General features: G+C 42.3%; 1 protein-coding gene across 5 annotated transcripts in view; it reads right to left on the reverse strand.

Moving 5' to 3' along the window:
* PROSER1 (proline and serine rich 1) overlaps window positions 1-24,911 on the reverse strand; it is a 114,882-nt gene that overhangs the window by 54,015 nt on the left and 35,956 nt on the right. For all 5 annotated transcript variants that reach the window (XR_003856916.1, XR_003856915.1, XM_029602757.1 and 2 more), the window contains 2 exons: window positions 7,025-7,118; window positions 1,594-1,704 (listed from right to left, as the gene is read on the reverse strand). Coding sequence is in view for 3 of the 5 variants with exons in the window: in XM_029602757.1 (XP_029458617.1) it covers window positions 1,594-1,704; window positions 7,025-7,118 (205 nt within the window). In the remaining 2 variants the exon portion in view is untranslated. The remainder of the gene's footprint in view (window positions 1-1,593; window positions 1,705-7,024; window positions 7,119-24,911) is intronic.

Here is a 24,911-nt window from a genome sequence, read left to right on the forward strand (position 1 = left end):
AGAGAACGAGGAGCTCACATGGCAACACACTGCAGAACTCCCACAATGTACAATAGGAAAAGCTCTATTATGCTAAAGAGATGGGTCCATCCAGTGCAGTCTGAAAACAACACCCACATATCATGTTAATTCAGCCCTGCTTGTCAAGATAGAAGGGCAGATCTTGAACCAGCAGCCCTCAGAATTCGGGACACAGAACTTCAGGACTGGTCACAGGACCAGCTGATAAAACATGTTGGTGGTAATTGCATAGTCTATCTGGCAGTGGCGATCCACATCCCTGGAAGCTCCAAACTGGACCAGTCTTGGAAGTCTCCCTTGATTGGAAGCTGTCTCTCTAGTCTAAACAGTCTTCTGAGGACTTGCCGGTGGAAACACTGTCTGACTGGCCCCTCATTCCTAATCCACACCTGACTTCTGATCCATGCCTAGGCCCAAAGCCTCAACCTGCCTGCTCCCTCATGTATTGCTCAGACTATCAAGTGTCAGCTGCAGTCTTCACCTGAGGGCTCAACACATGGGAAATGGTTGAGGCATTGGGTAAAGACACCACCTGGGTGCTGTGCATGGTGAGCTTACTTTCTAAGCTGCTGCTTACTAAGACCATTGGCCTCCTCTGGGTTCTGTTCTTGTCCTCCTTTGGAAAGAAGCCCCGTAACATCTACCAGTGCATACTAATAATATTTATTCTAAGAAAGGAACATTCTAATGACTACATTTCAAGGCACTTCGTTGTCCAGTCAGGTTAAAGCAGACCCAATCATTCTCCCTGCTACAGCATCTGACTTTGAATATGAGTTTCTAATGCCTGAATGAAAGAGATAATGCTATATCGTCCCACCTTATTTTGGGGAGCATTAATATCTTTGACTACCCTGTTGCTACTGTCATTTATGCTGCTAGCAGCAGCAGGAGACTCTTAAATATTATTGGATGAATTTTCAAAAGCTTTTACACATATAAATGAGCTTTCTGAAAATTATTCCAAGGTTGACCGTGTAATAGTATGTGCAGAGTCATTTCGATTGCACTTTTACACGTAGTACAAAGAGATATTCCTGGGGGAGGAAGTGAGGCAGGGAAATAATTTACATGAGTACTTTCAATTTTTGAAAGTATGCACGTGAATCTTCACGTAGACATTTACATCTGCTCTCTAGCAAGTATAAATGTGTCTGCCTAAGTTGCACAAAGGAGCGGCTTTATACATAGGACATTATAAACTTGGACATGCTGCTAATTTTCATTTATTTCTGTTATTCTTGAAGCTTCTACCCTGCAATTCTTTAATGCTGTAAGAAGAAAAAAGGGTCGCAGATAATATCAGAAATACACTGATATCAACGTGGCTCATGAAGGTTTGTGAAACATCGTTTGTAGCATCATTACCACATTAAACCAACAGGATCCAATGTACCGGTATATTTGATATCATATACCCCACTCTATCCAACATGGCTCATAATCAGTTAAGGAAAAATGACACAGAATTGTCTTCATTGAGTTACTTCAATCTAAAAGATATTTAATGGATACTAAATAGCCTACTGTCAATAAGGAAACAATATCATAAAGAAACAAAATTGTACGCACTGGGAAAATTCCATTAATGCGACTAGGCTTCCCCTTGGGATACGGGTTTCCAGGAATTGTTCCACATGAGGATATCATGGCATGAGGAGCTTTACAGCCTGCCTTTGAGGCCTACAGTAGAATCACAAAAAATAAAGAGGGCAGGGCCAATAGAGTTAGATAGCAAAACAAGTGATTTCATTATAAAATTAAAAGCATATTAGTAACTAGGGGAGTGCATTGATAAAAACTTTTGGTTCAATTTGTTTTCCCCCCTTTTGTGCTTATTTTTTTTTTATTAGGTTTTCCTTTGTTTTTACATTTTTTTGTTTGATGTGCACTATTTTGATTTAGTGTGCACTGTCTGAGTTACAATAGGACATGATACCTCAAACAGTGTGTGCTAAACTTAAATAGTGCACACTAAAATGATAAAAATTTAAAAAAATGAAATTTTGTTAATTTTATCATTTCAGTTTAAAAACAAAATGAAATAGGCAATGTATGTCATTAAAAATGAAAGCACATCCCTATTAGTAACCACATGAAGTTGAAATATGATTAAAATCTTTATAGTTTTTGAAGCAAAACATTTTCTAAGTCTCAGTAACGACTCATATGCTTCCTTCCCCCAAGCTAAAACTATAAACTATACTAGCTATTCCATATCTAGCTGTATTAGCACTTAATATGATAATATGTAAATATTGTTTTTTAGCGGGGGGGGGGGGGGGGGGGGGGGGGGGCGGGGGGTATTACTACCCTGCACAGGTACCATGAACAACAGAATAAAAACAGATTGTGAAAACTAAAGATCTTCTGAAAACAAAAATCTAAACATGGGCAAAGTGATCAAAGAAAAATAAATAGAGAGAGACAGTAAAATATCAGCAGAAAAGGGACAATTGGCCCATCCAGTCTGTTTACCTCTGCCTACAGCTCTCTAGCTCTGGATATCTCCCAGATGTACAGAGATTAATTTAAAAAAAGTAAATTCAGTAAATAACTTATCCTGCTAAAGTCAGACAGACAAGTCATCCTGGATTTTCAGTGAAATAAACATCCTGTTGAATTTCTCTGAATTCAATTATAAGGGTAAACCTGCCCAGATAATTTTGTAACTTAATCAGCAATATTCAAAGTATATTGCCAATTAAACAATAATTGAAGGGGGTGAGGGTGGGGCGAAAACCTTTGGTATGGGCCTCACAACCTGATACCCCAGCCAGCTAAACTCCTCTCCCCCTGAGTCCCCCAAAATATGAATATGAAATGTTGTTGGCCCTTTGGGCCTAAAGTCCAAATATTAATAAAGGAAAGGCCCATAATATAGGCCCACCCTCACCCTCTCACTCTTGTCAAGTCTACCCTAACCCTCCTACCTCACATTCACCCCACAACCAAACCTTATATAGAGACTAGGAGCTCAGAAATAGTCCAGCTCCCGGCGCATCCAGCATTTCTCTGATAACAGCAGTGGTCATGTTAAGTTACCAAACAAATTAAACAAACCCAGAGAGTGAAACAAATATATCACTGTTACAACCAAGGTTTCACTCTAATATCAGATCAACACGCAATACTTTAAAAATGCCACGTTAAGTTAACAGCATTGCTATCGAAGTATTGCTTTGACAGCAATACTGATAGCTTATGCAACCATGATTGCTATTAGAGCAATGCTGGATGCAATGGGAGTCAGATGCTAGTTCCAAGCTTTCGGTCTCCATACAAGGTTTGAGAGTATGTGGGTGGGGCCGGAGAGTTAGGGTGGATGGAGAGTCTTTCATTTATTCATATTTGGACTTTTCAGGTTAAAAGATGAGGTGAAAGAGGCTATTTCAGCCAAAAAAAAATCCTTCAAAAACTGGAAGAAGGATCCATTTGAAGAAAATAGGAAAAAGCATAAGCATTATCAAGTGTAAAACATTGATAATCCAGGCTAAGAGAGAATTTGAAATGAAGTTGGCAGTAGAGGTGAAAACTCAAAATAAACACGTTTTAAAATATATCCAAAGCAAGAAACTTGTAAGGGAGTCTGTTGGACCGTTAGATGACCGAGGGGCTAAAGGGGCTCTTAGAGAAGGTAAGGCCATTGAAGAAAACGTCAATTAATTCTTTGCTTCTGCATTAAATAATGAGGATGTTGCGGAGATACCTGTTCCGGAAATGGTTTTCAAGGGTGATGAGTCAGATGAACTGAACAAAATCACCGTGAACCTGGAAGATGTAGTAGGCCAGATTGACAAACTAAAAAGTAGCAAATCACCTGGACCAGATGGCATGCACTCCAGGCTTCTGAAGGAACTCAAAAATAAAATTTCAGATCTATTAGTTAAAATCTGTAACCAATCATTAAAATCATCCATTGTACCCAAAGACTGGAGGGTGGCCAATGTAACCCCAATATTTAAAAGGGGCTCTAGGGGCAATCCAGGAAACTATAGGCCAGAGCGTGACTTCAGTGCCAGGAAAAATAGTGAAAACTATTCTAAAGATCAAAATCACAGAGCATATAGAAAGATATGGTTTAATGGAACACAGTCAGCATGGATTTACTCAAGGGAAGTTTTGCCTCACAAATCTGCTTCATCTTTTTGAAGGGGTTAATAAACATGTGGATAAAGGTGAACCGGTAGATATAGTGTATCTGGATTTTCAGAAGGCGTTTGACAAAGTCCCTCATGAGAGGCTTCTAAGAAAACTAAAAAGTCATGGGTTAGGAGCAATGTCCTTTCGTGGATTACAAACTGGTTAAAAGACAGGAAACAGAGAGGATTAAATGGTCAATTTTCTCAGTGGAAAAGGGTAAACAGTGGAGTGCCTCAGGGATCTGTACTTGGCTGGTGCTTTTCAACATATTTATAATGATCTGTAAAGGAATGCGATGAGTGAGGTAATCAAATCTGCAGAAGATACAAAATTATTCAGAGTAGTTAAATCACAAGTGGATTGTGATAAATTGCAGGAGGAAGATTGGGCATCCAAATTCAGATGAAATTTAATGTAGACAAGTGCAAGGTGATACATATAGGGAAAAATAACCCTTGCTGTGGTTACATGATGTTAGGCTCCACATTAGGAGTTACTACCCAGGAAAGAAATCTAGGCGTCATAGTGGATAATACATTGAAATCGTTAGCTCAGTGTGCTGCAGCAGTCAAAAAAAGCAAACAGAATGTTAGGAATTATTAGGAAGGGAATGGTGAATAAAACGGAAAATACCATAATGCCTCAGTATCGCTCCATGGTGAGACTGCACCTTGAGTACTGTGTACCGTTTTGGTCGCCACATTTAAAAAAAGATATAATTGCACTGGAGAAGATACAAAGAAGGGCAACCAAAATGATAAAGGGGATGGAACAGCTTCCCTATGAGGAAAGGCTAAAAGGGTTAGGGCTGTTCAGCTTGGAGAAAGGATGGCTAAGGAGGATTATGATAGAGGTCTTTAAAATCTTGAGAGGTCTAGAATGGGTAAATGTGAATTGGTTATTTACTCTTTCGGATAATAGAAGGACTAGGGGGCACTCCATGAAGTTAGCAAGAAGCACATTTAAAACTAATCGGAGAAAATTCTTTTTCACTCAATGCACAATTAAGCTCTAGAATTTGCCACCAGAGGATGTGGTTAGGGCAGTTAATGTAGCTGGGTTTAAAAAAGGTTTGGATAAGTTCTTGGAGGAGAAGTCCATTATCTGCTATTAATCAAATTGACTTAGGTAATAGCCCCTCTATTACTAGCATCAGTGACATGGGATCCACTTAGTGTTTGGGTATTTGCCAGCTACTTGTAGCTTGGATTGGCCACTGATGGAAACAGGATGCTGGGCTTGATGGACCCTAGATCTGCCCCAGTATGGCAATTTTTTATGTTCTTAAGGGGGCTGAAGGTTTTTCTGGCTTAGTGTTTTATACTCATATTTTAGGGCACTCAAGAGGAAAGGCGCTCAGCCAGCTGAACCAGCATTTTAATCATTAAAGTATGAGATCAAGTATCAGGATGCAAAGCCCTGTCAAAGCTTTTCCCCCTAACCCCTCTGCAATCAGCAATATTTTTTAATATCACCAGTTAAGAAAGGGTCATCCGGCAACATGTTTCTGAACAACTTTAATCCTTCTCAAGTCCACCTCTAGACATAGCCAAATAATTTATTCGGCTATCTCAGCTCCACCCCAGAAAACCTCCAACTATCCCAGCATTCATTATCTGACTAAATGTTAGCTGGATAAGTGCAGAGATATTGAAAAGTCGGCATTTAGCTGGATAAATCACAAGTTATCCAGCTAAAATCCTTTGAATATTGGCCTCACACTTCCAACACACTGCTCTAGCTATGGTTATTTCCCAGACATACAAGCCTGACTGCATGCAATAGCTCTTGCCATATCCTTTTTTGCCCTGGGCTGGAAAGTGTAGCCATATTAGTTATCCTGACATCTCTCCTCAGCATTCTAAAATCAAAGCTCGGCTCCATGCTGATAGATTCTACCACCTCTCCCCGAGAGTTTAAGTAGCTATACTATTGCTTTCTGAATGTCATCTTTGCAGTCTCCCCTTTTTTGGCACTCTACTGTTCTAGATAACACTGAACCACCCATTTTGTTTATTCTAACCTCTCCCCCAGCCCTTACTAACTCATCCCACATCCTGACCCAAGCATGCTTAAATTCTGTGTCTTATTCTGGTTATAAAGAACATCATGGGGCGGATTTTCAGAGCCCTGCTCGCGTAAATCCGCCCAAAACCGGGCGGATTTACGCGAGCAGGGCCCTGCGCGCCGGGAAGCCTATTTTACATAGGCCTCCCGGCGCGCGCAGAGCCCCGGGACTCGCGTAAGTCCCGGGGTTCTCGGAGGGGGGCGTGTCGGGGGCGTGTCGGGGGGCGGGCCCGGTCGTCGCGGCGTTCCGGGGGCGTGTCGGCAGCGTTTTGGGGGCGGGTACGGGGGCGTGGCTACGGCCCGGGGGCGTGGCCGCGCCCTCCGTACCCGCCCCCAGGTCGCGGCCCGGCGCGCAGCAGGCCCGCTGGCGCGCGGGGATTTACGTCTCCCTCCGGGAGGCGTAAATCCCCCGACAAAGGTAAGGGGGGGGTGTAGACAGGGCCGGGTGGGTGGGTTAGGTAGGGGAAGGGAGGGTAAGGTGAGGGGAGGGCAAAGGAAAGTTCCCTCCGAGGCCGCTCCGATTTCGGAGCGGCCTTGGAGGGAACGGGGGGAGGCAGCGCGGCTCGGCGCGCGCAGGCTATACAAAATCGATAGCCTTGCGCGCGCCGATCCAGGATTTTAGTGGATACGCGCGGCTCCGCGCGTATCTACTAAAATCCAGCGTACTTTTGCTTGAGTCTGATGCGCAAGCAAAAGTAGGCTGATCGCGCTTCTTTTAAAATCTACCCCCATAATTGTATTAATAGATTATTAACAAGCAACTTATCTGTGGTAAACTCTTTCATTATAGTACCTGCTCAAGGATTCTTCGGCATCGTTTCTTCTCAGCCAAGTTTGTTCTAAAAAGATCTTCAATAGGTCGATAATTCTGAGCATCAAAGATATTTCTAAAAAATCATAAAGTTTTAGATGAAGATACTTTGTGCTGGAGCTGTAGAGTTACAGCCTCAGAAAGCAGAGCACTGCTTTTATAAAGACACATGCTGGCCGATGAAAAGACATTAGACATAGCTGTCAGGGAGCTCCATCCTGCAGTCCCAACCATTGGAGAATGCTACAGTAATTAGGTTATACGTGGGAGAACAAAATAGTGGTCAAGTACAAGAGCAGCAAATCAAGACAAAACCACAACATCATGGGAGATCACCAAATAAATCAGAAAGAGAAAAGTATCATCAGCATAAAAACCTTAGCTAAGATTAAAGAATTCAATTTTAATTTTTGATTGCTAATCTGCCTTTCATGACTGGACAACTGCTCCAAAGTGGATTAAAATAAGGTTAGGAGAACTGCTGGTAGTGGCAGCAGTGCAGGTCAAAACTAGGACACCATGACAGCAGTGTAGGTCATGGTATCCTAGTTTTGCAGGTGAAGGTCTGCAGGGCTGTGATTATTACCTAATTAGGAAACTGGCAGTTTTCTTTTTTGCTTCGTTAAGGCTGAAGTTTGCTACATTGTTTCCTGCTGGATGACACTGTTTGCTGCTGTTGCAGCTAAGCGATGCCCTTCATCTAGTCTTTTTTTTTTTTTTTGGATCTTAGTTATTTTGTTATGAAAGTAGTAGCTAGCTGATTACAGGCAGCACATTGCTGTGAGGTTGTGTCAAAGAGGCTCTTTACTACATAGAATAGTTCTTTGATGGGGCTGGGTTGCTCCTGTTAGGGCACTGCTCTAACACTCCTTTTTTTTTTTTTGCCTCATCGACAACCCTCCATGCAATTTTTAAAGGGATGGTGACCAGGCTAATTTGTGACCCTGAGAATTTACAACTTTCTTTATGCCTTGCAGCAGATCTGTTTTAGTTGCCTGATGTGGTCTGAAAAACCAGAGTGTGGTGCAGTTAGTGCTGAATGGTCTTTCTTTAAGGGGAGTCACATGATCCAGAATGGCCTTTGCCTGATTTATTCCAGTACAGAACTAAGCTATCAACTGATTCTCCAGAGACATTTTCCAGTTTTGTACAGAGGGAGTCTTAAAGAAAACAGGAGTACTGAGCTTCCTTCTAGTTTGGATGGTCTGTCCAAAAAGGAAGAAGAGAAAAATTGCTATTAATACATTTTTTTCCAACTAGATCTTACCCTGATCCTGTAAAAGGAGAAATTACTACTTACCTGATAATTTCCTTTCCTCTAGCAGGCCAATCCCCACCAGTGGGTTATGCACCTCTGCCAACAGATGGAGACAGAGTAGAAAGCTGACTTCATGGATCCCGTCAGTATCCTCTGGAAAAGCCAAACTGTGAACAACTCAAAAATAATTATTAAAAATCAATCACTAATGCTTCCAACCAATAGGGAACACTGAGCTCAGCCAAAAGAATAAACTTATTTACTAAACTGAGGGGCTGGTTAAGCCACTCACCAGTCTTCAACAAGTAGAAGGAAAAACTCAGCAATGTATGCCCCAAAAAGGCGAAACAAAAGGTAAAAATGCCGCAGCAGAGGGTGGGTCAGGGACTGGCCTGTCCTCATTAGAGGAAAGGAAATTATCAGGTAATTAGTAATTTCTCCTTTGCATTCTTGCAGGCCAAACCCCACCAGTGAGATGTACCAAAACTACTCCTTAACAGGGTGGGAGGCTGCCTATTGTTCAGTCAACACTGCCCGCACGAATGTGGTGTCCTCCGAGCCTGAACATCCAAGCAGTAATGCATGGAAATGGTGTGCAATGAGGATTACATCGCCACTCAGCAAATCTCAACAGGCAACAATAATCAAAGTTCTGCACACGATACCACCTGAGCCCTCATGGAATGCAGTCTAATCTGCTTCAGCAAAGGAACATCTGAGCAGAAACAGGCAATCTGACTTCTGGACAGATTTAGTAACCTCCAAGAACCACAGCAAATTTCGTTTGACGTCCAAGGTTCACAAAAGATGATACCTACTTTCATCTCTGTCCCTGTCTAAGGTAGGCAGGGAAATGGACTAATTCAAATGAAACTCTGAAACCACTTTTGGCAAAAATGAGAGCACAGTCTGGAGTCATATGCAGAAAGGGCACATGGCAAGAAAGGGCCTGCAGTTCAGGAACCCAACGTACAGAACAGATTGTCTCCAAAAAAACCCGGTCTTCAAGGAAAGCAGCCACAAGGAAGACCACATAGCAGCCGAAAGGTCGGACCTGTCAAGAATTCCAGGACCAGAATAAGGTCCTACAGAGGCACCAGAAGCTGCAAGGAGGACAAAGATGCTTAACTCCCTTCAGAAACCGGGACACATCGGGATGGGAAGACAAAAGCCCCACCATTGACTTGCCCCCTATAACAGGCAAGGGCTTCCACTTGAACCTTTAAGGTGTTGAGGGCCAATCCTTTATGCAATCCACCCTGTAAGAATTCCAAAATTAAGGGAATACCCACTGTAAGAGGCTAAGATCCTCACTCAGGTCTAGAAAACTCTCCAACCTCCAACTTAGGCAAAAGACGTAGAATATTTCCTGGCTTGAATCAAAGTGGAAATCATAGCAGGCAAATAACCACATTTCAACAGTCTAGCCCTCCCAATAGCCAGACTGTAAGACAAAATAGAGCCAGTTGTCATGTAGAATGGGTCACTGCCACAACAGATCCATCATGAGGGGATTGCCCACCAGCAGTCTCTTCAGATCATCAAACCATGGCCTCTGAGGCCAATCTGGAGCCACCAAAAGGAAAGTGTCAGCTTGAATTGCAATCTTCTGAATGAACCCACCTATCAGAGGCCAGAGCAGGAAGGCATACAGCAGGCTACCTCTCGGCCACACCTGAACGAAAGCATTAATGCCCAGCACTTTCGAGTACCCTCTGCGGCTGAAAAACCACGGAACTTTTGCATTGTCGAGGTCACCAGCAAGTCTAGGTATGGGTGGCCCCTGCATACCACAATGAGCTGAAAGGCTTTGTCCACTAGTTCCCATGCTCCTGAGTACAAGTTCTTCTTGCTGAGAAAGTCAGCTCTGACATTGTCCTTTCTGCAATGTGTGAGGCGGATATGCCTAGCAGATGTTGCTCCGCCCATACCATAAGCACATCTATCTCCTCTGACACCTCTCAACTCTTGGTTTCGCCCTGATGATTTATATAGGCCACTGTCATCGCACTGTCTGACATTATCCAGACCATCCGAGCCTCCAGACGCTCGGTGAATTGCAAGTATTCTAGACAAACCACCCGAGTTTCCAATCAGTTGATGCTCCACTGCTGCTCATCGGCATTCCAGCAACCTTGCACCATCAACTCCTGACAGTGAGCCCCCCCAACCCAGAAGGCTCGCATCTGTTGGAAGCACTAACCAATCCAGCGTCTCCAAGGAAACTCCCTTCCTGAAATGATCCACTGCAACTGGACACTCTCCGCCAATGGCAAGAGAAGTCTCACCACGTAGTCCTGCAACTGCGGGAAAGCAATCAGGCCCATAAGGTACGGATGTGCTAAAAATACACATCCATTTTCGGAGTCTGCTCTTTGAACGCGCGCTCAGCCCCCTCTCCTGAGCGCATGATACAGAATGCAAATGAGGGGTCGCGCTAAAAGGAGGCACTAGGGACAATTGCATACCCCTAGTGCCTCCTTGGCCCAGGAGAAGTGGCTGTTGGCGGGTTTGGAAAATGGACGCTCAATTTTACGAGAACCACGGGTTAGGAAAATGGATGCTTGTAAAATTGAGCGTCCATTTTCCTAACCTAACCCACCGGCACTTTTTTTTTAAATTTATATTTCCTTTTTACCTTTTGTTTCCTCAGACTTAATATTGCTATGATATTAAGTCAGAGGAAATACAGAAAAGCAGTATTTTCGGCTTTCCTGTACACTTTTTTGGACTGCTCAGGAATTAACGCCTGAGCAGGCGCTAATTTCTGAGCGTAAAATGTGCGGATAGGCTGCATATTTTTCTTTCCTGTATCCCGGGTGAATGACTAATAGCCTCATCAACATGCATTTGCATGTGATGAGCGTTACTAGTTTCAGGGGGTGTGGATGTGCTAAACCCCTTATTGTATAAAGGGTTATGAATGTGCATCCAAAACGCGCATCCAAACCAGGTTAAAAAGTGCGCTCAGCTGAGCACATTTTACAGTATCTGCCTGAATGTACGTTGAAGAGGTCGCATTTGAGCTCTTATCCAGGGAACTACTTCCAATGTGGCCACTATCAAACCCAGGATCTGTAAATAAAACCACACTGACAGGTGAGCAGGGCACAAATTTGAACAATCAATTTTTGAATTCAACCCTCTGGCAGAAATACTCTGCTCTGCTTCATATCAAAGTGAATGCCGAGATACTCCACCATCTTAGATGGCAGTAAGCCGTTGTTGGCTAGGTTCACCAACCAGCCTAGCTCCTGCAGTAAGGAGATTACCTTGCAAGAAGCCTGGAGACTTTCTTCCATGCTCTTGGCTTGCATCAACCAATCATCCAGATACGGACGCACCAGAATGCCGTCCTTGCGCAAGAACACCACTGCCACCACCATGACCTTAGAGAAGGTCCTGGGCTCAGTGGTCAGCTGGAAGGCCTGAAACTAGTAATGGCAACCTGAATAGCAAACAATAGGAATCGTTAATGTTCCAAGCAAATGAGAATATGCAGATATGCCTCCGTCAGATCCAGAGACATGAGTTATTCTCCTGATTATACTGCTATTATGATGGAGCTTACCGTTTCCATTCGGAAATGAGTGCCCCACAAATGATGCTTAACTCCCTTGAGATCCAGGATGGGTCAAAATGACCCCTCTTGGGTACGACAAAATAGATGGAATAGCGGCCCGTAGTTTGCTGCGATTTGGGAACGGGAATCACGGCCTTCAGGGCCAACAGTCATCTCAATATAGTGTCCACTGTTATCCTTTTCTGAGGGGAGTTGCATGGAGAGATCATAAAGGCATCTGGAGAAATGCAAAGAAATTCTAGAGCATAGCCATCTCAAATCACTTCGAGGACCCATTAATCCGATCTGATATGGACCAACCTGTGATAACAACATAGGCACCTGCATATCTCCTGCACCGAGACCGCAAATTTTCATTGAGACGTTCAGAAAGCTCCAGTCCTGGAGCATGCACCTTTCCGAGGCTTTCTGGGGCTAAAGGACTAAGACCTACTGAAGGGGCAGGATCTCTGAGAAGAAGCTCTCCTATAAAAATGAAATCACCTATAGTCATGAGAGCGATCACTTGCCTGAAAGGGCTGAGAAGCCGGCTTCTTATCCTTTGGAAAATGAGGAACCTGGGCTTCCCCTCATCTATTTGCCAACTTTTTCAATTCACTGCCAAACAAAACATAGTAACATAGTAATGATGGCAGAAAAAGACCAAAATGGTCCATCTAGTCTGCCCAGCAAGCTTCCCAAGGTAGTAACTGCTGCTCTGTGCAGGTTACCCCCAAGTTTCTCTTAAGGGGAACACATGAAGGACAGCTTGTTTCTCTTAAGGGGAACACATGAAGGACAGCTTGATTAGATTGGACTTAGAAATATTTATTTATTTATTTATTTATTTAGAGTTTTTTTTTCTATACCGGCATTCGTGATTAAAAATCACATCAAGCCAGTTTACATATAACAAGGGGGTGTGAACAATAAAACGAAACATTAACAAGTGCAAAGAGTTCATAAAGTTACATTACAACAAGGTTAATATAACTGGGGAGAGGATTAGAGTAAGAATTAGAGTAAGATAACTGAGCAGTTAGGATTAACTATTTACATTATATTGTGAAGTCTCTTATAAGATGTTGCTGTCATTCAATTGGGATCTGGGAAGGCTTGCTTAAATAGCCAAGTCTTAAGCCTTTTTCTAAGCATGGTTCTTGTCTCAGATCCAGAGGAATAGAATTCCATAGTGAAGGTCCGGCTGTGGAGAAGGCTCGGTCTCTGAAAGTTAAATGGTGAGTGGTTTTGGTTTGGGGAACGAGGAATTGCTTCCATGATAGTGGCTAGACAGCAGCCACAGCTGCTGTCTAGCCACTATCATGGAAGCAACTCCTCTGGCAGCTGTACGAACCAGGTCACATCCCACATCAGCCAAGAAGGCAGCACCAAAACGGCTGCGCCAGAGTCTTGCGAAAGAAGCAAGGTAGTTCAAGCCACCAAGGCACAACAAGAAGCAATCTGCAAATTCACTGTCACGGCTTTAAGGCTTGCTTAAGGATAGCCTCAATCCTCCTATCCTGAGCATCCTTTAGACTGCCCCTCCTTCCACATGGATGGTGGTTTTCTTAGTGAAAGAACACACCAACACATCTACCTTTGGGAAATGCAATTGCTCTCTGGCCTTGGATCCAAGGGGTATAAACCTAACAAGCCATGCCCCCCCCCCAAAATATGGTCATCTCTGGTATACTCCATTCAAGGTCAATCAACTCTTTAACAGCATCCAGGAGGGGAAAGAAACATGAAGCCTTGCAAGAGTGACTAATATGGGGTCCTTCTTCTGCACACCTGAAGAGTCACTCCCAGCCACTCTACGGGTCTTTAGAGTCTGAGAGGTCAGACACAACAACCGATCTCTTTGAAAGAAATGGAGAAGAATCTCCCCTTCTTCAAGAGAGGTGCAACCCAAATCATCATCAGCGTCATCTTGATCCACATCAACTCCAAAATCGTCAGGATGAGCATTTGCCCATGGTGGCAGACACAGGGGAACTTCAAGCATATAATTCTGATTAAGAAGGTATTGCCGACTCAGAAGGACACCCCTGAAGAAAGGTCTGTAATCCCTGGAAGAATTCCACCTGGATAAAGGAAGATGGCTTCATACCAGGCCCCACAGAGCCGAATCTGATGTTCTCCAGAGTCAGAAAAATCAGAAGGTGGCAAATCTCAAACAGCTTTTAGAAAGCTTCGGCTGTATCGCCCTTATGTGATATGCAGCACAAATGGCTAAGCACTTCGACTTCTTTGACATTGGCGTCATAGTTGTTATGTGCTCAATTCACATGAAGCGGTCAGGAATGCACTTAAATAAGCCCACAGTTATGCACTTAGAAAAACGCACAAAATGTGCTGAAATACACGCACAAAACATGCAGGCAGGTACGCACTTAACTACACGCACAGTTATGCCCTTAGCAAAATGTACAAATGCACTGAAATATGCACACAGAAAATGCACAGGTGCAAAACGCATTCAGTAATGCATTTAACTATGTGCACAAAAGAACGTACAACACCACGGAATGTGGATTTAGGTGCACAAAAAGGCACTTGGGCGCTTGCTGACATCACACTAAAAAATACGTGAAGGAACCGCCATGGCCTACTACGCGGCCCAGGAAGGAAGTCTGAGAGCTGGGTCTAGCCAAAAGGCTGCTCAACTCGCCATGCATGAGCTGCTGTCACACTTCACAAAACTCCCCAGAGACGTGAGCAGGAGATGCTTAATACTGAGGAGAAGGACCTCACTAAAATACTTCTGGTTTTGTTTTTTAAATAAAAACTTTTATCTGAGCTCAGCCCTACCTGGCTTAGAGCAGGAACGGGTTCTCGGCTACAGGGGGGAGAGGGCAAAAGCCTTCACCACCAAGCCTCTTTCGGCCTGCAACTGCTAATTAAATTTCAAGTCAATGCCAGAACAAGGCTACCAGACTGAAGGCTCTCAATTGAGGAAGGGACAAAATGGTATCACCTTAGGAGGCAAGAGGTGCTAATCAATTGTCTTGTCGTTCTTCTGTTTTCTTCTATTTCTCTCTTTTTTTTTTTCCCATTAGGGAAATGCATGTCCACCATCTTCTGGACATGAAGAATACTGGTGGGTTGATGTCTGGGCAGGACTATATATCTGTGATGTCAGCTTCTTACTCCGTCTCCATCTGCTGGCAGAGGTACATAACCCATTGGTGGGGACTGGCCTGCCTGAATGCACAGGAAACTGCAATTGTCTCTTACCCAGACTTTATTTTATTAAAATCCTATCTCCAACCTCTTCTTATGCATAAACTACTTGAGAGTGAGGAGTTCTCCATTTTCTCTGATTCTTTCCACTTATATTTCAATCTAGCTGCTGCCCAGAGCGCAGTTCTGACAGCTTTGTTTGAGCATGAAATGAGCTGTTTCTTAGTAAAGCTCATTAGAATGGGTAATTTATCCTGATTCAACTTAATCTTTGTTTCAGTAGACTATTTACCTGACCTGGACCACTTTGAATGATATGCTAGGTTCTTTGGCTCTCTCCTTTCTCACTTCCCCTCTTATCTATATGATCACTCCTTATGAGTTTTATGTCACAACTACACTCCTCTTCTGTGCTTTGCCCCAAAGCTCTACCTTTAGCTGCCACATAGTTTTCCTCGTGCTTCAGAGAAAACATACAGGCATAAGGCAAATGCAAACTGTATATACCAAGTGATTTTCAATACTATGTTCTTTTAAAACTACTTAAATGTTGGCTTCATTCACAAAATAAAATACACAATCAGTAACCCTATTTACTACTAGCAGAAAATACTAGGTATTGTTTCTATAGAAGTGACTCAGTAAGCAAAAGATACAAGGAGAATTCAAATTACCATCTGGAAAAGTTGACAGAGTGTGCCAGTGACAACTGTGATTGTTTTAGCGGTAGGCAACTGTCTAAGGGAACTGGATCAAAACCACCAATTCATTTTACTCAGGCCACTGAATTGCTGTCGGTTTGCAATAGCTTTCAGCCCCTACCAAGCTGAGATGAAATTCAACTAGCAACTTAAAACTTGAAAGGCTCCGGATGACTGTCCCTAGCTATAGAGCCATCCAGTCCCCCAAGATGTAAATCTTAACAAGTTAACATCCATTATCTTGAGAGAGGAAAATAATTAACCTCAGGAGATACCTACTGCAATTATGTTCCCATCTATAAAAACAAAACAATGAACGACTAAGTCTTCCCCTCTCCCATTTTTAAGCTGGCTGTGGAGGGCTGCTATGGCATGCTAAATTCTGCTCCCTGCATCTTATAATGAAGCATCATGACGTTCATAACATAAGATTTGCATTACCAGTATTTATTTCAGCTCTCAGATTTCAGTCCTATTTTATTAGAAGCTGCACATTAATTACTGTGGCTGCTAACCAGAGAAGCAGCTTTAGTTTCTCACAGACAAGATAAACTCCAGTTGAGATTTTACTACACATGTTCCAAGAACATTTGGATGCATATTTGCAGACTCTCCCCATATTCTGGGAATTAAACTGCAGGTGGATTTATCATATCTTGATTGGAAATATGATGTGACTGGGGACTGTCATTAATTCCTGATTTCCTGGGTTGGTTTTATCTGCAGTAGATATCCAATAAATCCAGTGCCTTGGGGAATACCCAGATTGAGAGAGTGATTTTTTTTTTAACCCACATATAAATTTTCCAACTATTTATCACATCATTTGCATCCTTGCAATGAGCTCAATAAAATCTATCACAAACCAATATTCTTGACAAGGCTTTACTAAAAAAAAAAAATCCTTCATCCGATGCAATGGGCACTTTGGTGTATATGTGGATGAGAGTATCACAACAGCAAGAAAAAAAGAAGAAAGGCCATTTTATATTATGCAAGCAATGCCATGAAACAAAGCCTGAGCAATTCTGGGTATCCTACCCATCATGAAAAATCTCTTGGGAACCAAAAGAAAGATTTGGCTCACTAGTCACAAAAAAGAGTCCACAGTAAGGCCTGGGAAAATAGGAATTTGAAAAGCTCTAAAATATAAATCTTGTTATCCTTTTTATTTATTTATTTATTTATTTATTTATTTAAAGTCTTTTCTATACCGTCGCTAAGTTATATACCATCGCAATGGTTTACATGTAGGCACATAAGTAAGTTTGGAGTAAGCGTACTGTAGTACATTCTAACAGGTGCCATTAAGTTTCGGTTACATTAAATCATAAAAATACGTACAACTGTTTAGTGATGTAGGTTTTGGCCAGGTGTACCTAGAAGGTACTTTTACAGGTCAAAAAAAAAAATCACATTTACTGTGTTATATTATTACATTCATTGTGTACTCAATTTGTTAAAATATTGTAATGTACATTTATGAGAATAGTGCTGTGCGCCAGTGCTCTTCTGTTTATTCCAGTGTATTTTCTATTCTCCAGTCTCTTTACAAAAGGATTGTTTAAAAAGCCATGTCTTTAGACTTCTCTTGAATGTTTTGGGGTCTCTCTGGGATCTTATTTATTGACTAATTCATATTGTTGTAACTTAATCATCGCTCTCCCTCCTAAACTCTTCTCTCTCTATGACACTAATTTATAACCTTTTCTCTGTTATTGTTTTTTGCAATTATTTATAATATTCATTTTAACTTTTGCTCCTTTCTCGCTCCATTTTTGCTATACATTTACTGTAAACTGATGTGATGTACACACAAACACCGGTATATAAATGCGTTTAATTAATAAATAAATAAATAAATAAAGTGTTTAGTCACACATTACATTTCTTTTAGTCTTTTGCCTGTTTTTATTAACCTTTTTTATTTTTTTTATACATTTTTATTGAATCAAATCTGAATCAGCAATCAATAATATAGAAACACTTTCTCTTCATATACAATCTTATGTCTGTTATATAATTTTAATCTACAAATACCAATCCTCCAAAGACAAAAGCAAAACTGAAATTGGCTCAGATCAGTCTGGGTTTTTTTTTTTCCTTTTTCTCCACAATTCCCCCAACAGACTCTCCACCATTCATTCACCTTTCATACACACATAGCCACAATTCAATCCACTATCTCATTTGATCTAGATCCCTGCCATGCATATAGCATGGCACTGGTATAGACATAACTGTGATAACGAAGCACAGACTTTATCCCACGGCTTCATATATTATTCATTTCTTAACCTTAATCCCTAAACTGACAGTTCCCCCTCTGCTAAAGCTTGAAGTGGCGAGAATCCATGAAAAAATACTACCTTTGCAACAAGGAGCACAGAGAACTGCAAAACTCAGGTGCTTCAGAGCTCAACATTATGAATTAACACCAGGACTTTAAAAGCTGATCTGAAAATAGATCAGAAGTTAATGAAGAGAAGTTAAAACAGGCATTATATGGCCACTTGGTTTTGTATCCACTATGACTCTTGCAGCTGTGCTTTGAGCCATTTGTAGAGCACTAACTGAAAATGAAAGACTCAAGTATACAGCTTTTGTGTTTTGATGTTTTGCTGATTTTATTTATGAGTAATTTATTTTGGTTCTGTATGTCATGTTATTTGATGTTACTTGTAAGACTGTATATGAGAATTTAATCCACCGAGATTTTCAGATCATCAGAATATAAATTGGTTTAAATAAACAAACAAGCAAACAAAAAAGATACATGTTTTTCTCCTTATGCCTTGTATTTACTTCCCAGTTTGCATATTCAGGTACTGTTCCTCTAATCCAACACATTACAATACATTTCTTGTCCATCAATGTTACAATAGGCATACCTTTTTTCATCTCTTTCATATAACTTAGTTGTGAGCAATCTCCCAGCAAAATTAACTGCCCTGTCCAATCTATGGGGCCTTTCATTGTCTAGTGTTAATGAGGATTAGTTCCCATAGTATTCATTAGTCTGTGATAAAGGCTATGCATTCCAGAGCTGTAGGAAAGTGCTATCCCGGCCATCTTGCGCCACAAATAGGAAAGGAGCAACTAGCCCCAAATTAGACAGGATCCCCCTGGCAAGGTGCAACAACCTCTCCAAAGCACAGGCCCCCCTACTCTATCACTGGAAAAAGTAAACCCCCCCAAACCCCTCCTCTCATCCTTCCCTCGAATCCAAAGGAGCCTCTAGATCCAAAATGAAGCAGGAGCAATCCCCAGTCATTCCTGCCCCGCCAGCACCATAATTCAACACAGCAACAACTCACACAAGATACCTCTGTGCTCCGCATGACAATGACCACTATCCTAAGGTATCCAGAGTCCCATTCCTCTCCCATGGGAGGATGAGCTCCTGCTCCCATCCAGTTGAAGCCCTGACACACACCCTGGAACAACTGATTCCAGCCTTCTACTCCTCCCCAGAGCAACTCACACACACTTTCACCCCTCCCCTCAGAGCAACTGACATACATCCACCCAAAGCTCCTCTGTCCTCCTCCTTCTCCCTCCCCCAACATACATACACCTGGAGCTTTTTAACACACTGTCATGCAATTCTCAATGTATTTCTTTTTTACTGGTGAGTGGATGCCATCTATGGTTTTCTAAAGTCAACTTTCCCTTTGAAAATTCCACCAGTGCACAGAATGTGGGTACAAAGCACGAGCGCACTTAGCATCTGAATTGAAGCAGGCACAAGATATGCTCCAGAGCGTGCACACAGAGATTTCAAAGTGCAATTTTTCCCCGTCCCTTTTTTGCATGGGAAAAACTATGCGCTTTATGAACAGTTGCATGACGGCTGGCGGGGAAGGGGGGCGTAAAAATGCATTTTGAAGTGTCTCACATGATAAAACACTCAATCATAATCAGACAAACATAACAGAACTGGACAATATCAATAAAGACAGAAAGAAAACAGCCTCAATAATCCTTGAGCAGAGAGCTTAGCTACTCCTTGGGATTGCAAAAGCCTCCCTAAATAGACATCTTTTTAATTCCTTCTTGAAAGATTTTTCGCAAGTCAATGTCTGAATGTTGGAGGGCAGCACGTTCCAAAAAATTGAGCCAGCTGTTGAAAACACTCTCTCTCAAGTAATATTTAAATGAGCAAGTTTAAATGACGGCACCTCAAGTAGAGTTTTTCCTTCTGATCTTAACATGCCTGATGGTTTATAAATTTTCAATACGGAGCTTACCTAGCAGTCGGAATCATGGTGAATGAGTTTAAGAATTATGACAGCCAAGTGGTACAGAATCCTCCATTTCATGGAAAGCTAATGAAGTTCATAGAGAATGGGGGTTATATGACCATGCAAACAGATGCCAGATAACACCCGAGCAGCAGCATTTTATACAAGCTGGAGTGGCTATAAGGCATATGCAAGACGGCCTGCATATAGGGCATGTCCATACTCAAGTCCGCCGAATACAAGGGCCTGTAGAACCATACGAAATTCTCAAGGGTCAAGCAGGGGACATAGCTTCCTTACCATCCGCAATTTTAAAAAACAGCTTTTCACCACAGTTTGGCACCAAAGACAGATCTGAATCAATCACCACTCCGAAGCTAAGGACCTGTTGGTGAACTAGAATACTTACATCATTAAACTGAAATGTGAATGGGGCACGGTGAAGAGAGAACTTGCTCAAGATAATATCTGCCTTTTCGGGGTTTAATAAAAGCTTATTATGAAAGACCATGAAGATGAGTAGGGAACAAAAAAATGATGTTAACAATGTAAATTCTATACAAAATAATATTTTGCAGAAGGGAGCCAAACAGATATGAAATAAAGTTGCTGATAAGGCAGACCTCTGAGGAGCTCCCATCTTCACAAACCTCCAATCAGAACAATGATGACAGATTCTGAGCTGCTGAGATCTCTTAGTAAGAAAGAATTGGAACCACTTGAAAACAGTTCCTGTGATTCCTGAGATGATGATTGTAATCTAGACTTTAATATGCTATGATTAACAGTGTCAAAGGCGGAAGATATGTCAAGTAAAACTAAGACATATTCCGCACTGCTATCAATACACCTGATATCTGAATCAAAACTTGATAGAAGTATTTCGTTGCCATATGGCTTCCAAAACCCAAACTGAAATTTGTCAAAGGACAGCATGTTGTTCAACAAAATCAGTTAGCTGGGCAAGTTCCACAGATTCAATAATCTTTGCTAAACAAGGTAAGGAGGAAATTGGTCTGAAGTTAGCTAGAATCAAAGGATTAGCTTCGAGCATCTTTAATAATGGAGGCACAAAAGCCTTTTTAACATGTCTGGCAGGAAGCCGGATATGAGAGACAAATTACCAATAGCAGCAATTACTTCCCCAAGGTCTTCTCAAAGAAGTTTAATCATGGCTGAAGAACATAGATTTAATGGATTTGAAGAAGATGACATGCTGCCTAAACAACGTACAAGAATCTCCTCTTTCAGTGTTAACTCAAAGGAACGTCATGATGTATCAGATTGAATATCTGCAGCTGGTGACATTGTGGAATCAGGATCAAGGAGAAATTACTACTTACATAATAATTTCTTTTTCCTTAGTACAGATGGGTGAATCCAAATCTAGTGGGTTATGCATCTCTACCAGAAGATGGAGACGGAGCAAAGCTGATATCACAGTATATATACCTCTGCAGTGACATCAGCCTGCCAGTATTCTCTGCAAATGCCAACTGTGGACAAACAAGAAAAATTAGATAACCATTCCAGCACTCAGTAAACAGGAAAACACTGAGCTCAGATAAGGAGTGTAATAACACTAATCTAGGGACTGGATTGACACTGACTGGTACTCCCTGGAATGCACAGCCACGCAGGAGGACCATGGTACAACCATTCAGCAGCCAAGGGTGGGAAGCTGGAGTCATCTGTCTGTATTAAGTAAAAGGAAATTAACAGGTAAGTAGTAATTTCTCCTTTCTTAGCATACGGACAGGTGAATCCAAAATCAGTGGGATGTACCAAAGCTACTCCTGAATAGAGCGGGAGGCTGCCAGTGGTCCAGTCAAAACCGCATGTGCAAAGGTTGCGTGCTCCCACACCTGCACATCCAGGTGATAATGCCTGGAAAAGGTGTGTAAGGAAGACCACTCGCAGCTCGCCAAATGTTGACATGAGACAACACCCTAACTTCCACCCATGACACTGCTTGATCCCTAGTGGAATGAGCCCTAACCTGACTAGGCAACATTTGCTCAGCATCCAAATGAGCGGCTTTGACTACTTCCTTAATCCAGCAGGCAATTGTAGCCCACAGCGCTGGCTCACCTTGTTTAACTCACTGTGGAGAATAAAAAGCCAAACCATCTTTCTGAGAGGTTCAGAAACTTCTCAGTACCTCAAGATATGCCTTTTGACATCCAAAGGCCATAACAGGCGATATCCCTTTACATCTTTCGCCCTGTCCAGAGCCGGCAGGGAAATGGACTGATTCAAGTGAAAATCTGAGACCACTTTTGGCAAAAAGGAAGGAAAAGTATGCAGCTGTATTGCCCCTGGAGTCATCTGTAGAATGGCTCCCGGCAAGACAAGGCCTGTAGTTTGGACAATTGACATGCAGAACAAATTGCCACAAGAAACACCATTTTCAAGGTCAGTAACCTTAGGGAAAGGTTATACATTAGTCGAAAGGTAGGGCCCACAAAAAAATCCAAAACTAGATTATGATTCCACAAGGGCACTGGTAACCGCAAGGGAGGACGAAGATGCTTCACTCCTTTCAAGACACCTGATCTCGGAAACAGGCAAGAGCCACCACCTGGAACTTCAGGGAATTAAGGGCCAACCCTTTACTCAATCCATCCTGCAAAAATTACAAAATGAGTGGGATCTTAACCGAACGAAGAAGAACCCCTTGATCTTCACACCAAGCCTCAAATACTCACCAAACCTGTACATAGGCTAAGGAAATGGAGAACTTACTCGCTTGTAGCAAGGTGGCAATCACCGCAGCAGAATATCCACACTTCAGCAATCGAGCCCTTTCAAGGGCCATATTGTAAGACAAAATCAATTTGGATCTTTGTGAAAAGCAGGCCCCTGCCATAGCAGATTCCTGTGCATCAAGTAGAATTTCCAAAATGTCCACAGACCAGGACTGGACACTTGAGGACTGGGGGCGCGGGGAGAAGAGAAATGGTGTCCCTCATGTGCCTTTAATTTAGCATGCTGAGTGGGGGGGGAGGCACCAAGAGGGTCACTGCTACAGAAATCCATGGAGCCACTGGTTGCTGAGGACTCTGCTGTGCCTACCTCCTCTCCCTATGCTGTCCAATCACAGCATAAGAAAAGAGGCGGGGGCAGGAATACAACGCAGCTCTTCTCCAAGAGGCTCCGACCCTGCCTTTCACTCCCTGCAAGTAGGAGACTGTGAAAGAGAGTAGGAGCCACCCTCAAAACCAAACCTTTAGCGTCTGATTGGTACTTCTGACTGGGCACTGCACAGAATGCCTGAAAACCTGGCTGTCCGGTCCAAAACTGGGCAGTTGGCAACCCTATCATTAGGAATCTTTTCCTCTTGCTTTCAGTTGTCTTCGCCATACCAGGAAACATTTGTACTTTCAAATTTAAAAAGGAAACTTCTCAGTCGGGGGAAAAAAGCTTCAAAAGATAATCTCTGTCCAAATCTAATATCAAGGTTGCTGCATGAGTAGATGGAATAACTTGCTTAGCTGATTTTAAGAAAATAAGAACATAAGGCTTGCCATACTGGATCAGATCAAGGGTCCATCAAGCCCAGCATCCTTTAACAGTCTATTTCCAAGTAGGCTGTTAAATTCAAAACATCTAATGAAACTTGAAAAGACAAATCAACTTCCTGGGATTCTTTTCTAAAGGGTGGGAGGTAATATGTTCTTGATATAGGAAGAAAAGCATTTTCTGGAATTTTAAGCTCGTTCACAAAGTATTTCCTCAACATATCCAGAGGGAGCACCATATTTTTCCTAGGAAAGTTTATGAGCCTAATATTTCTCTGACAAGCAACATTTTCAAGTGTTTCAATCTTATTCTGAAGAAACGTGTCCCTTAGACAAAGAGTTAACAGAGTCTTACAACACGGGATATTTTAGATTCCAAATTATCCACTCTCTAAGTAACACATTAAATCTCTTTTAGGCAAGTCTTTCACACAGCTCTCTTTTTCCCTGCATCTATGTAGCAGCACCCCATCAGACTCAAAGTACATTGAGGCCTGTTATCACATAATATGTCTCAGTGCACCTGGAGTTGTTTCACCTAATTAGCACTGCCATTGGGAGAGTTTTCAGTTGTGGTTGTCACTGTGAGACTGTTTGCTAGGCATTTCCATTGCCTTTGTGACTTCTCTGTCCCTAAGTACTTCCCGTTTACACGTGTGCTCATAGATCTTTAACCCCTTCACTCTCACCGTTATGCAACTTTCAGAGGTTACATCATGTTATTTGGCATTTTACTGAATTATAGGATTTTGTCTCTCAAAGATGATGCCCGCAGCTTCTGCTTTTTGTGAATCCGTTGCTCAACCCTTTGAACACGGCATCTGCGTGCATGCTTATGTAAAACTCTGGTACTGTCTTGCTCACATTATGCCCTAATCCTCACATAGTTAAGATGAGGCAATGGCAATTAACATAGCTGGGTTTAAAAAAAGGTTTAAACAAGTTCCAGGAGGAAAAGCCCATAAACCGTTATTAACCAGGCAGACTTGGGGAAAGCCACTAATTAAAAACAAATAAAAGAAAAAAACATTTGGTATCCCACCTCAGCCTGTCTAGCACAACCGATCAGGCTTTCACAATTCCCTTTCGTGAGGAATTGCTGTGGACTGCATAATTGTGCCTAGAGTTTGCCAGTCTAACCTTTTAGGATTTTGCCTGCTATGCAGCCTCATCCTATCCTTCTGCCTCCTGCAATGATGCCTCCCTACCAGCAGAGAACATAAGAACATACCAAACTGGGTCAGACCAAGGGTCCATCAAGCCCAGCATCCTGTTTCCAACAGTGGCCAATCCAGGCCATAAGAACCTGAGCTCTGCTCAGAACTACTTGCTCACTGGTATCCTGACTTTGCCCACGATGCAGCCTCCTCTCCGCCAGGGGACCTAAGCGCGCGTAGCCT

Source organism: Rhinatrema bivittatum, chromosome 5, assembly GCF_901001135.1.
Source record: "Rhinatrema bivittatum chromosome 5, aRhiBiv1.1, whole genome shotgun sequence".
Classification (NCBI taxonomy): Eukaryota; Metazoa; Chordata; class Amphibia; order Gymnophiona; family Rhinatrematidae; genus Rhinatrema; species Rhinatrema bivittatum.